This window comes from Carassius carassius, chromosome 9, assembly GCF_963082965.1.
Source record: "Carassius carassius chromosome 9, fCarCar2.1, whole genome shotgun sequence".
Taxonomy (NCBI): Eukaryota; Metazoa; Chordata; class Actinopteri; order Cypriniformes; family Cyprinidae; genus Carassius; species Carassius carassius.
Genome location: NC_081763.1, coordinates 21,403,576 through 21,418,041, shown reverse-complemented (window position 1 = coordinate 21,418,041; position 14,466 = coordinate 21,403,576). Strand labels below are relative to the sequence as shown.

The 14,466-nt window shown below is 36.5% G+C and overlaps 1 protein-coding gene across 2 annotated transcripts in view; it reads left to right on the top strand.

Moving 5' to 3' along the window:
• Positions 1-2,609: 2,609 nt before the first annotated feature.
• The window catches only part of LOC132149276 (casein kinase I), a 30,608-nt gene continuing 18,751 nt past the window's right edge, over positions 2,610-14,466 (top strand). The window contains exon 1 of one of the 2 annotated variants that reach the window (XM_059558390.1): positions 2,610-3,129. In XM_059558390.1, the coding sequence (XP_059414373.1) occupies positions 3,054-3,129 (76 nt within the window). In that variant the 5' untranslated portion in view covers positions 2,610-3,053. The remainder of the gene's footprint in view (positions 3,130-14,466) is intronic. The other variant, XM_059558389.1, reaches the window with a different exon arrangement.

Sequence of the window (14,466 nt, the reverse complement as noted above, 5' to 3'; positions counted from 1 at the left end):
CCAGCTAAACATGCTATGATAGTGTACAACGGGGCCTCTAGGATAAAAGGCCACTTGGATGTAATATTAATAAAAATATTATTGAATGGCAAAATATTCAGAAGTAACCATGAAAAACATTTCTTTGTACTCATCAGTGTTCAATTGATTTTTATTTTTCTAATATACTTCTTTATTTTTATGATATATGGTCTTTCGACCAGTTGTATTGTAATCAATCTATATGTATTGCTGAATAAATCATATTAAGTTGAATACATCATTACATTAGGAAGCACTTAGAGATGTGTTGTTTTTATGGTTATTATATATTAATATATAATGCCTGTGATATGTTATCTTGACACTTCACTTTATTAATAATAGAATCAACAGACATGCAATTGTTTCCTCATGTTTCAGGACATTTGTGTTGACAGAGCACTGGTGAAAACGCTTGTTAGAGAAAGTACCAGTTAAACTAGAATCTACTTAAGAGCATCCCTATTTTGTCAACTCTTTGTTGTGCATGCATTCGTTTTCCTCTGTTTAGATCTTATAAAGTGTTATTTATCACTGCACTAATGCAGTGTGTTGAAGCTAGAGCTCTTTTAGAAATCTGGTATGGCTGTTAAAGTGGGCGTTCACAGTGTTTCCTGGCGCATTGCTCTCAACGTGACTGAGCGGACTGAGCACATGCAAGGGAAAGCCATGGGAAAGCTGAGTAATTCAGTCACGTGACTCTCACCTATACAGCCTCAGGCATTGGCTCTGCTCTGACCAATCATGGTCCACTGAATACAACATCAGCTTCTGTGGGCGTTATCATAGAAAAATGATCATGTTTCAGAAAGGGGGCTCAAAATACTTCGAAAAGTTGTTTTTCAAAACATGCGGCAAAGAAAATGTACTTATATGTTAAAATTTGTTGTTTTGTAATTATGAAAAATTGTTCTCTCATCTAATGTATTAGGACAACTAACTGCATTCTGTTACATTGTACAGCTGCATCTCTAAACAAAACTTCATGAAATATGAATGAAATGAAGCTTACATTTAAAAAGACTCTTCAGTAGTACCTGTAATTTAAATAAATGTATTTGCGATTTTTATCAGCAGCCAAATATGTACGCCAATTAGTCATTATCTACACAAGTTCCTGTAACTATTGCCTCTTTCCTTATAGGCTTCATATTGATATGAGTTAATCATCTGCTTTATGTTATTGTTTACCTTTTAAGCTGCTATTTTCAATATGAAGAATCAAGTAAAGTTGTGAATATGATCAGTCTGCAAGACTGTATGTTTCGTTGAGGTTTTAGTCTATGGCCTTTTACAACTACTTGTTTCTCTGCATAACTTTCAGAATAATTTTTCCATAATGCTTTGCTTGTGAATATTAGAACATTTGAAATTGAGATAATATTTATGATGATTAGAAATTGCTTTTTTAATATTAATAATGCAGGTGCTCATATTCAGAGCTGCTGTATGAAACAAGTCTACTGTAATAAACAAACAAAGCATATAAACCACTTTAATCCCAATCAATATTCATTTTACAATTGTTTCCAGTAGGGCAAGTTTCATAAACAATGTCACCACGTTAAGACTGTGTCTTAAGATTTAGTTTGACTAACTAGCAGTTAACCAAGTGGTTATCAGTCTTACTTTTCAGATTCAAATTAGATCAGTTTATGTTTTTATGTAATTGACTTTAAAAAACGATGAGTAGTCTTGCAAAAAATAAAATAAAATAAATAAATAAATTAGGTGACTAACTTTTAAGACTAGTCTAAGACCAATGCAATCGGTCACTGGAACTACTGTACACCTATTACGTCTATCCTAAGTCTATTTAAATTTACATGAAGAGAGATAAGATGTCAGTTATGTGTTTAACATTAGTTTCAACTTAAACTGGTTTCGCAAGTTATCTACCTGAAACATTATGATGAACACACCCAATAAACACCCGCAGATGTAAACTTGGTCATTTTCAGTATCGAAAGTAGGCTACAATAGAGAAACACATTTATAAATCTAGTCCAGCAATGACATATCACCTGACTTACATATATACATACACTGCCGTTCAAACGTTTAGGTCAGTATTGTTTTATTTATTCATTCTTTGAAAGAAATGAATAAATCAGCATAGAATGGTTTCTGAAGGATCATGTGACACTGAAGACTGGAGTAACGATGCTGAAAATTCAGCTTTGACTCAGACAACATACATTATATGTAAAAGTATATTCAAATAGAAAACCATTATTTTAGATGGTAATAATATTTTACAATATTACGTTTTTCTGTATTTTTTGTCAAATAAATACAGCCACGATGAGCATAAGAGACTTCTTTAAAACACATAAAAACGTAACGTTACCTTACTGATCTCAAACGTTTGAACAGCAGTACAAATGTTTATTTATACACGTTGATTTAACGTTCATCCCTGTACATTGTCCAGACTTATTAATGGGAATATCGCTAATAAAACACTTATCAAAGTTTAATAAACATTATTCATATATCAGTGGAACTACTGGTTATGGATTTATCACTAAATAATCCCAGCAGACGGTTTGTTGTCTCAACCGAAGATTTTCCATTGGGCCGTTGTTGCTAGGGGAAGTGACGTCACCACAGCCCGCTGATGGAGCGTCTGTTGAAGCAGATAGATACACACACGGCAGTTTCAGGGCTAGCGGAGCTAGAAGGGAGTCCTTTGCAAAATCCGCCTTCATCCTTTTTTAAACAGACTTTTTTCATAGTAAAAATTACTAGAGCATAAAGTTCGCACTTTCATCTTTTTAATAAGCCTAATATTTTGATATTTCCCGATTCGGAATGTTAGAAAACGACTGGTGAAAATTGGGTATAGCTACTGTGAAGGGGATTAGCAAGCTAGTAGGCTGTCAGGGGATTCTGCCTGGGAGAGACGGAAGAATAGACGGACAACAAAGAACGGATTTTCGTTTTGTTTTTAAACACTCCAAACATATATAATTTAAATCACTCCCGTTGAAGCTAGCTTTATTGCTAGCTTTGTTATTTAGCCATTTATCATGGAATTGAGAGTAGGAAACCGATACAGACTGGGAAGGAAGATCGGCTCTGGATCCTTTGGTGACATTTACTTGGGTAAGCAATTGTTCACTGTGTTTTTTGTATTTATTGAGAAAGTCGATATTATCTTCAGTTTAATAAAAGTGCACATATGTTGTTTTGAAACGTGCAATGGGTTGCCAGTGTCCCAAAGTCAGCTGCTATTGAAAGTCCTCTTCAGTATTGCTCGAAAACCAGAAAAAAAACCCACTAACCAGCGCTATTTTGATAGATAACCAGCTAGTTTAATACGTGGAGATTAGTTTCAACAAATATTAAGCCGGTGTTTCTATGTAAATAAATATTGTTATCAATGTTACGTGATATCAAGCCTTTTCTTGAGTGGAACTAAACAATCAGGCAGTCCAGCCTAACCAGTTATGCTTTATGAACTATATATTATTAGAAATGTTTTTCTCTACAAAACTGCTGTGTATTAGCATAATACTAGGACTATAAAACAAACACTGAAGAGACTAAGTCCTAGATTAGTTAAAACGTAATTCAGCTTTGCCATTCCTAAATACACTGTTCTGTATTTTGTTTGCTGATCTGTCATCTACATTTGAATGTGTCATTATGTTCATAACTTGTTTCAAGTATGTGTAGGAGTCTCAAATTTGAAACTATTATTTGTAGTTTCTATGTCCTGGCATGTCCTGTTCAAGAGTTGCGAGTTTAGTCTGTATTTTGTGGGTTAAACGTCTAATATTTTCAGTCAGCTTGTTCTTTTTTGACTTCGCAACACTCCGTGTACTATTTTTTTGTTATATCACTGATTTGTCAGGTCTGACAATGAAATGACTGACGGAAGAGGAAGTGAAATAGTTTGTCACAAGTAAACACACATACAGCGTTAGTATTGCATACTATCTGTAGCATGTATGATCAGATACTTGCAACTTCTGAGTTGTTTCTGCATGTTATTAGAGGTCTTTAATTATGAGACCTTTTTAGAAAAGGGCTGTTATGCTCAACTTGAAGAACTTGGCAAGTTCCCTTCGCGTGCAAGTTTCAGCTTAACTTCTACAGGGTCTTGTGAAAAGAAATGATGTAATATTTGCTTTCGTCATTGGTTTTTGGAAGCCTGTGGCAACTGGTATTGTTGTTGGCAGCTGCCTTTAATGTACCTTTCTCATAAGTTCTTACCACAATAAAGTTATTAAAAGCTGCCAGTTATTATGTATAGGGTCCTAGGCTTATTACCAGTTGCTTTTGAAGCAATTGGGATGCATATGGTTCCTTGTGGTTTTATGAGCTTTGTGCTCTTGCTCAACTCCTTTGTTTTCGTTTTGCAGTTGGAGTTGTATGCAGTGATCTCATTGCTGGCCAGAGTTGTTTATTGTGATCCGTTGTCTGCAGTACTCTGGTGGAGAAATACTCCATGCCTCCTCTCTGTACTTCTCTCCAGAAACAGCTTAAAAAACAACCACTGGTTCCAAAGCAAGATCCTAAATCTGAATAAATAAGTAGCTCAGTATGATCTTGCAAAATTACCCAAACTTTTCTTTTTAGTGCAGAAGTCCATTGAAGTTTGCAGACAAAGTAGGAAGTAGAAGATCAGATGATTTTTGTGTGGCTGTTAACATAAGCTTCACGCCTCGACTGTGCACTATAGACTTAGGTTACACATCTTATGTCTCTGTAGCATTAATGGTCAACAGTACAATCCAAATGTGTGAATTACCAAGTGCCTAAATGTTGTTATGCAACAGTGGTGATTCAACTGGTGTACTGGAAACAGCAGTGTTCATCTACTCACTAAGGGGCTTATGTAAAGACTCCCAATATCCCCATACCTGGGGAGGCAGAGCCTGACAAACTCCAGCTGGAGCTGAAGGAGGCCAGACTGACCTGATCAACAACACATGCTCTCTCTACCAAGCCTCTTAAAAAGTACAGCACTGGCCTGCCTACGTGAACCAGAGAAGAGGAAATGCTCTCAGAGCTCTCATGAAAACATGGGGCTGTCTTGTGGTTTGTCGAATCATGTAGCCAAGAGTGTTTTTAGTGGCACAGTGGCACATTGTGTTTCCATTGTCTTCAGTAAATAACAACTTATGGGTTATTGGGACTGTATCAGAATTTTTCTATCAAGATTTTTTTTTTTTTAAACGATGGTCAATATTGGATATTGTATAATATGGGATTTGAGCATGTACACTTATCATTCAAAGTTTAGCAAGTTTCATGAAATGAAATGTGTATTCAGCAATGATATATATGACTGACATTTATAATTTTACAAAAATAAATAAATGTCTTTTTTAATCTTTCTATTTCTCAAAGAAGCTTAAAAAGTTTCCACAAAATATTAAGCATCATGACTGTTTACAAAATTGATAATAATAAGAAACATGTTGAGCAGCAAATCAGCATATTTGAATGATTTCTGGAGGATCACATGACACTGAAGACTGGAGTAATGATGCTGAAAATTCAGATTTGCCATCACAGGAATAAATTGCATTTTAAAATTATATTTAGAAAAGTAATAATTCACAATATAAACAGTTTTTACTGTATTTTTTTATCAAAAAAAATTCAGCTATGAAGAGCATACAAGACTTTGAGAAAGAGAAAATTTAGTTTTGCTGTCATTTAACATCTTAAAGGTACAATTTGTAAGATATTTGCAGTAAAATATCCAAAAACCACTAGGCTAGTGTTATATATTTTGTCCAGCTGATTACTAACAATATCTCTGTTTTCAACTACTTGTAAATTGAGAAAATTCCCATTCTAAACAGTGACACGGGGCAGTGAAGTCACCTGTCAATGACGTTCGTTACCCTTTGTTACTGCCTTTACTGACGTAGAAACCACATGACAACAGTGTCGTGGACAAATGCGGAAGTAGTGTCTAGTGTCCAGCAAACCACTTGCTTGCTTCAAGCAGTTCCTTATTTACTTCTTGCACGTTTTATGGTGGATTGTGTTACTTATTTATGGAACATAATTACTGTTTACCATCTGCCACTGGTTCTGTCAACAAGGAAAGCTCCCGGAAACTTGTTTTACTCGACAGGTGAGTTGTTTTGATCGTATATTTACAGAAAATGTATGCTATTATAAAGATCAACAAGATTAGTATTATGGGGTGCCAAACGCGGGGCATCGTGTCTCTAGACCCGCGCGAGGACGCGTCTGATCCATAGTCTCATCGTGTCTTTGCATTAACTTTGTATGTAATCTACTCACGCAAATCGTTGAACTCGCGTTTGAAAATTGACATCTAGCACAACATTTATAAATCTTTACCTCATCCGTTAAATCCATGATTTATATTTCCGTCTGATTGATGGCCGTCAGCGGTTGAGTAGAAGACAACAAATCCCATCATCCCATGCTCCTCCTTAGCATCATCAAACCATGCGATTGTTATTGTTTTGGTAGTGCGCCCTCTCATGGCAGGTCCTACAACCTGTACCTTTAAATGATTTATTGTAATTTTGGTGTTTTGTTTTTTAGTTTATTTAGACAATAGTATAGAATGAAATAGTTAACTTATCGGAATTGGTCCAAATTTGTTACTAGGTTTTCAACCCTGTAAAACTCCGCATGCTGTTTGATAGATCTGATTGTTTAACACTCGTTGCTGATTAATCTGCACCGATAGTTGATTGCTGAAAAGGGTCTGCTATCAATATATAGTACAAGATGGAAATCATTGACACCTCGTGTTGTTTGTTTTGACACAAGACCCTTCAGATGCGGATGTAAAACTTTAAAACATCGACAACTAAACGTGTATACAGTATACGATAGTGGATGTTTACAAATTTAGATAGTAATTCATTTGTTGACTAGATGCTGCATTAATGGAGAAAGAACAGCAGTAAATTTTCCATCAAGGACATGAACATTAGTTTTATCTCAAGCGATTAAAGCAATGTGACAAGCGTTTGTCTTTCTGTGGCTCTAATAAAGTCCATACAAAGAGCATAATATACATCATGGTTTCTCTTTCCTTTTCCTCGTTGGGTTTTCTTTTCTTTTTTCCTTTTTTTTTTTACACTGAACTTCAAACTCATCCTTGCCACTTTGTTAATTTTTGAAGTAAACTTTTGCCTGGTGTGTGTGTGTGTGTGTGTGTGTGTGTGTGTGTGTGTGTGTGTGTGTGTGTGTGTGCAGTACTTGAGATTGTCCTAGACGTGGCGCTTTGTAGGGATGCACCGAAATGAAAATTCTTGGCCGAAACCGAAAACCAAAAAAAGAGAAAACCAAGGCCGAAAACCGAAACACTGAAAGAAATTATGCCAATTATTAGTACCATTGCATTTATTGCTATGACCGTGTACTAACTTTACTAAAATTAAGACATTGCAATTGCATAGATTAATATTAAAGTTTCAAAGATAATTACAATTAGATAAATTATAAAAAAAAACAACATAAAAATACATAATTACAAATTATGCAAATATTTATTAAGCACATTGCAACAATGCACAGTATAAAATAAAATTCAAACTAAAAATTTATCCCACTCATGTGTATATTAAAAAATAATGTACAGGCCTACTGGCCTGCAGAAAGGTTTTAAAATGAACTGTTCTCTCATAAAAACAAAGTGCATTTAGGTGAAGTGCTTTTGAAATTTTTCTCTGTAGGACTAGACAGTGCATTACTTCTCCAGTAGGCAAGACTGTTATCACTTCTGACAGATAACCATCTAGCTGTTGAGCAGTTGAGCTTGTCATCTACCTGACATTTGAGAAATATTTGAGAGAGTGTATTTACATAGGGCCAGGGCATAAATAAATTTTTTTTAATCAAATTAAAGCAGAAATCTAGCAGAAATATGGCTACAATCTGATTTTATGCGTGTGTGTGTGTGTGTGTGTGTGTGTATGTATGTATGTATGTGTGTATGTATATGTATATATATATATATATATATATATATATATATATATATATATATATATATATATATATATATATATATATATATAATGTCACATATATAGTAGCCTAAGAACAAAATAGCCAACGTATTATTATTATTATTTGAGGCACTTTCTTGCAGAATTCCACTGAACATATCAGACAACGAGGGTGCATGCCCCTCATCTGGTGCAGAGACGGGTCTTTTTTTCTGCGCTCTGATCTCAGTCTCCTGCGCTTGGCGCTTCTCCGTCTCCACGCGGGTTCTCCGCATCCAGCGTGGCCTGGATCATTTCTCGTGCGCGCTGCCTTATTTCTGCATCCAAGTAATGGTCTTTATAACGCGGATCAAGCACATTCGCGATGAAGTGCAGAGGATCCGAAAAGATCTCAGTGAGACGTGTGCTAACAGACTCTATAATACTGTACTTTTCTTTGTTTTCACTTCGTGGTCCGTCTTAATCTCTTTGTTAGGAGACGCTTTAGTGCTGCGAATAAAGGAATAAGAAGAGAGAGAATGTTCTCACTGGTGTGAAGTGAATGTCGCGGGGAGCTCGTGGTCTGCGCTATGCAGGTGCACGTGCACGTGCAGGTCGCGGTTTCTGTTTGCGTCATCACAACATTTCGGCCGTGTTGTTTCGGTGATAAAAGTCAATCGAAAATTTTCGGTGGCCGAATATTCGGTGCATCCCTAGCGCTGTGCTTTTGCCCAGTGTGTGACTAACATATTTTGTTATTTTGATTGACTAATCATCACGTTCAAGAATAAAGCAAATAAAGTGAGAGATAAAATATCCATATGTATCTAATTTCAATGCTATGGCCGTTGTGTAGATATTTAAAGATGACCATCTTTAAGCTAGACTGTTGAAATGGTATAGGCCTGTTCACACCAAGAGCGATAACTATAAAGATAATGATATTTGCTTCCACACCAGCAAACGATATCGTCTGTTTATTCCAAGCGCATGCGCATCTGCCTCTTTAAATTCTCGGGCTCGTTACAGCAGGATGGATTCTGATTGGCTGTCATCAATGGTTTTTATTGTTCATCAGCTGGAAAAAATTCTGAAAGTGATTCCAACGATATAATTTCTCTGTGACTTTATTGTTATAGCTGTGGTGTGGACTCTGTTATTCTTTAATATTGAGAACGATTTTTAGAACAAAATCTTTATCGTTATCTCTATAGTTATCGTGCTTGGTGTGAAGGGGCCTTATTTATCACATGAAGATTAATGAAAATCAACACATAATATTAATATTTGTATTCATTTACAAAGTATGGTTCAAGTAGTTTTTTTTTCCTTTCATTATCCATTTAAAAAAAAACTCTCGGTTTATTAATTGGTATCTGTCTGTTGGGTCCAACCTAGCTATCGGTATCAGTAAATCCACTATCATTCTAACTCTAGTTGTCATAAATCTCTTCTTTACCAGAAATGCTTATTTTGCAGATCTCTCTCACTAATGAATTAAATCTCAACCGTGTACTGCAAGTATCCATCTGTCTCTACAATGCACAAACCAACAAGCTTGTGGTCACGCAAAATGAATTTGAGCATATGCACATGAATACGATGAGTGCAACCAATTTGTTCTCCAGACAGGCTCAAGTCGAACCCTCAATTCCTCTGGAGGGCCCTGGGCCTGGTGTGCGGGATGGGGGTTGAGAAATGTGCCAGCTGCCTTGACTGGGGGGGGGGGGGGGCGGCTGACTTTTATTGATCTCCAAGATTACATCATGGAAGGCTTCCCCGGGAAATTATTGCACTTTTATCTTATAGGGAAAAAATGAGGATGAAATGAAAGGGAAAAGGGATGAAAAGGGAAGGGTCAAGTGCTCAAAACTATGATTGATAGTCAGTGACTGGATAGTCACTAAGGGCGTTAAAGGCATCCGCGTCATTCGCTGTTTAACCATGTGCATGTAGACAGCTGTGTTAAGGATGGGCTTCTGTAGTGTTTACTCATGTATTGTACGGATGTGTCTGAACATGTTCCCTGTTTTGTCAGTATAGGGGAAGAAGAACATTCTCTCTGCTGAATGTGCCCAGGCAAATCAAATTCCACTGTACATATCTTTGCAGTCTTTGATATTCACCAGTAGTGGTGGTGCAACATGTTCATAGCAGCATGAAAAGGTGATCAAAGGGATATTTTGCAGTGAAATGCGTAATATAAAGCATACCATTCACCTTAGGCTTGATTTGTGTCAAATAAAACAAGCATTTTTTAAAAAGTAATTATGGACTTCGTGTGTATGCATAGTTTAATGAAAGCCAATCACGGTACGTTTAATCATTTAAACATGAGATGCAGTGGGATGGGGAAACAAGATATGTTTTTGAAAAAAATTGAACCCACCTTAATTTTACATGGCTTTCTAAACATGCGGGTCTGTTGTGCGAGACGCGAGTGCAACTGTGACATAAGATATCCCTCTCTAGAAAATGTGTGAAATATGCATTCTGTGTGAATGGCTTGGTTTCAGTTTTGACGTAAACAAGATCCTCTCCACATTCTATTTTTTCCACAATATTTTAAATGAACATCGCAGCAGTGCTGCCATCTAGTTGCTTCAACTGTATAGGTTAACAAAAACATAATTCAATGACTCTTATATTGTCAATAGGGCTGGGCGATATATCTAACCTAGTCAGTAAATCTGGTTCCGTGATTACCGCTAAATCGCCATCACCTGCTTTTAAATGGAGTGTCATTTAAAAGACAGAGCTGTAGATCACTGACAAGCTACGCAATATCGAGTTCATTATCGAAGGCGATTCATCTTGGATACTGACTAGGTGCGCATGATCATATCGTTAAATATATCGCGCAGCCCTAATTGTCAACGCATCATGTGCACCACTGATAAAGGCCAAAGTATAATTTGACCATCCGCATCCCCATTGACTCCCTCTGCCAATGTATTGGTGAAATTAATAGTTGGATGTGCCAGAATTTTCACGTCTTCATGTTGTGTGACAGGAAAACCAACATGTTAACCTTGTCAGGTTTCAGCGAGGATCTTAACGGGGTGACTATTTTGCAAGCCGCACTGAATACACCCTCCGATGGAGTGCACGTAGCGCATATAGACATATATTTTCTTGCCACTTTTGACAGAAGAGGGAATCGAGCCTGATTATCCCGCCACCAGGCAAGCGGATCAGAGTGCAGATCGAGGGCTTCCTCCTGCAAATACTTTGACTTCAGTGTCTGCACGGATTCTTTTTGGAACCGGATTGGAGGATTGTGCTCTTCTCATTCCAAGCATTTTTTTTCGATATTGTTTTGTATTCGCTTTGAAAAATTATAATTACATCATAAACATATTAACAATAATATGAATTAACATTTATTTATAGATTACTTTTTTCGATATCTTTTGAGTTTAATATGAATTATACAGCAGGTTTTGTCACCGTTTGCAACCCTTTATTATGTAGAATATATTGTTCAAAGTTTCAACAAGTTGCGTTTGGACGAGTGTGTTTATATCCACGGACTGTTACCTGAAAAACAACCTCTAAAGAAAGTAGAATCGAAGTTTAGCACAACTCACCAGAACTAAGCAGTGTTGCGGCAGGTTGTGCTCGACTCGCTCTCTCTGGAGCTATTTCTTCTTCTGCCAGCTCTGGGAGAAAGCCGTCACCAAATTTCTCCAGACACCCATGGCTCGGGCAGTGCGGTCCTTTTATGACTTCATCGAATTGGTGACGGCTAAATGTAGATTATGGCCAAAGCAACTTAGCCATGTCCAGCCAAGCTTTCGGACCGCAGCCACAATATTTGCTCCATTGTCCGTTGTAATACAGACCAGTTTCCTCTCGTCCAGGCACCACTCTTGGAAGGAGGACCTGAGGGCTTCCGCCAGGTTGTCACCCGTGTGGCTTTCTGGCGTGAACACGGTCTCCAGGCACTTCGATTTTAGTGTCCAGTTTGCGCTGAGATAATGTATGGTCAGGCTCATGTATGGCATCATGTTTACGCGACAAATACGGCATATTGCCTTGTCCAAATTCACCGACTGTCCCTTGTCGTCTGCCTCAAAGCCAAAGTGTGCCCAAATAGGCGACACAGTATTTGGTTTAGACACTAAATTCGTGGCCATTTATTTGGATAATGTCAGCTAGCGCTGTCAACGGTTATTGTCTATACCATATGAAGTGATAGCTACCGGTAGGCCTACTTGCAATTAAAATCTAACTAACTCCAACTGTTTAAGTTACGCTATTGTCTTTTATGCCCGTGTTTGTGTGTATTTAATTTAACATTATCTGTAAACATTACAAGTACTGAGACATGGCTAGCAGTTAATTAAAAATCAGACACACACAAAAAAAATCCCCCATATGTTTAATGGACTGTTCCTCCCTTGCGCAGGATGCGGGCTTTTTCCCCAGAAGCCCTTGAACATAGGACTCGCGGAAAAAGTAAATTATAAGCAAAGATGAATGTGTTTATAGTTCAAATCACACACCATATGCAGTCCTGTAACTTTCAGCAAAAAAAAAAAAAAAAAAAAAAATCATGTGCAGTGATGACCTCTCTAGGCATCTCATTAATGTGGTATTGCGGTGATGCGGTTAGCGTCACACCCCTACTGTATTTAATAAATGAGTTCTCGAGAAATGTCCTGGTGCAGGCACTGACAGGATCTGATGTGTGCAGTAATGCACTACTTGCATTGTGTTTTCGCTCTTGAAAAGTTGTTAGTTGTAGTTCCTGTCTGTACTCTTGATTCTTTTTGTATCATATAGGGCTGTAGCTATCGAATATTTTAGTAATCAAGTATTCTACCAAAAATTCCATTGATTAATTGAGTAATCGGATAAAAGGTGTTTTTGCTTAAAGTGCAATATTAATTATGCAAGAGAAAATAAGACTCCTGGGTCTCTTAAAATGAACAACTAAGTTTCCTTTTTTAGAAATTTTTTTTTTACTTTTTAAATGCATAGAATGCAATGCATACATCAAAAATAAACATTTAATTATTACCCATTGTTTCTCTGTCTGTACTTGTACTGTGAACAATGAAAATAAAGTTGACAGATGAATTAAGTGCATTTAAGTGCCATAAAGTTGGGGTTTTAAATAAAGCATTTTCTGAGATAAACATTAAACACACAAAACATTAATTTAATTTATCTTTTAATTATTGAAAATTAAGCAAACTTAACTTTTTAGTAAACAAAGGGGACTTACTATTAAAAATAAAACATGGAAGAAATGTTGTGTGATTAAACAGATTAGACAGCTGCAGCTCACCCAGAATGCTGCTGCCAGGATTCTGACTAAAACCAGAAAATCTGAGCATATCACACCAGTCCTCAGGTCCTTACACTGGCTTCCAGTTACATTTAGGATTGATTTTAAAGTACTTTTACTCGTATATAAGTCACTAAATGACCTAGGACCGAAATATATTTTAGATATGTTCACTGAATATAAGCCTAACAGACCACTCAGATCATTAGGATCGAGTCAGTTAGAAATACCAAGGGTTCACACAAAACAAGGGGAGTCCTCCTTTAGTTACTATGCCGCCTGCAGTTGGAATCAGCTTCCAGAAGAGATCAGATGTGCTAAAACACTAGTCACATTTAAATCTAGACTTAAAACTCATCTGTTTAGCTGTGCATTTATTCAATGAGCACTGTGCAATGTCCGAACTGATTGCACTATATTTTCACTGTTTTTTTTATTTTATTTTATGTAAAATAATTTTCTAACTGTTTTAAATTCATTTTAAATAAGTAATTTTTTTTTATAATTTTAAGTTTTAAAATTGCTTGTCTTATTCTTGTTATTATTTTTCTTCATTATTATTTTACTTTCTTTTATGTAAAGCACTTTGAATTACCATTGTGTATGAAATGTGCTATATAAATAAACTTGCTTTGCCTTGCCTTGTTCATGTGTTCACGTCCTTATTTAGTGAGACAGCAGATGCTGAAATTACCGCGAGCGTCACGCGCGCTTCAGTTTGTCTGACAAGGGAAGTCGCGCTTCTGCTCCATTCATTAAACAGACACGCACAACATGCAGGATTCATATTTGAATAGACTGTTTTGGCTTAATATTTACAGATATTAGTCCATATCGTGATTTGATGTAAGTGCAATGACCTATTTTTATTTTTTTATTTTTTTTATTTATTGGAGAAATAGTGTACAAATAAGCTTAACAAAATTTAAGTATGAAGATCCTCCGTCTTTTCCTTATGCATACAAAATCTAACGTTATTATATTTCCAATGACCTCTTTTTGATTAATTCATTCAAAATTTGGCAAATTCCATGCCATTCCGCGTTAAACTTTAAAATCCGTTTTTATGACTGGATTCCGCGATTCCCTCAGCGTTTTCTGCATCGCGGAAATCATAGGGCCCTAGTTGTGGTATGCCAGCTCTATCTTGCAATGGATACACGCCACGACGTTCTCTTTACGTCGACGTTCTCTTTACGTTTGCACGCG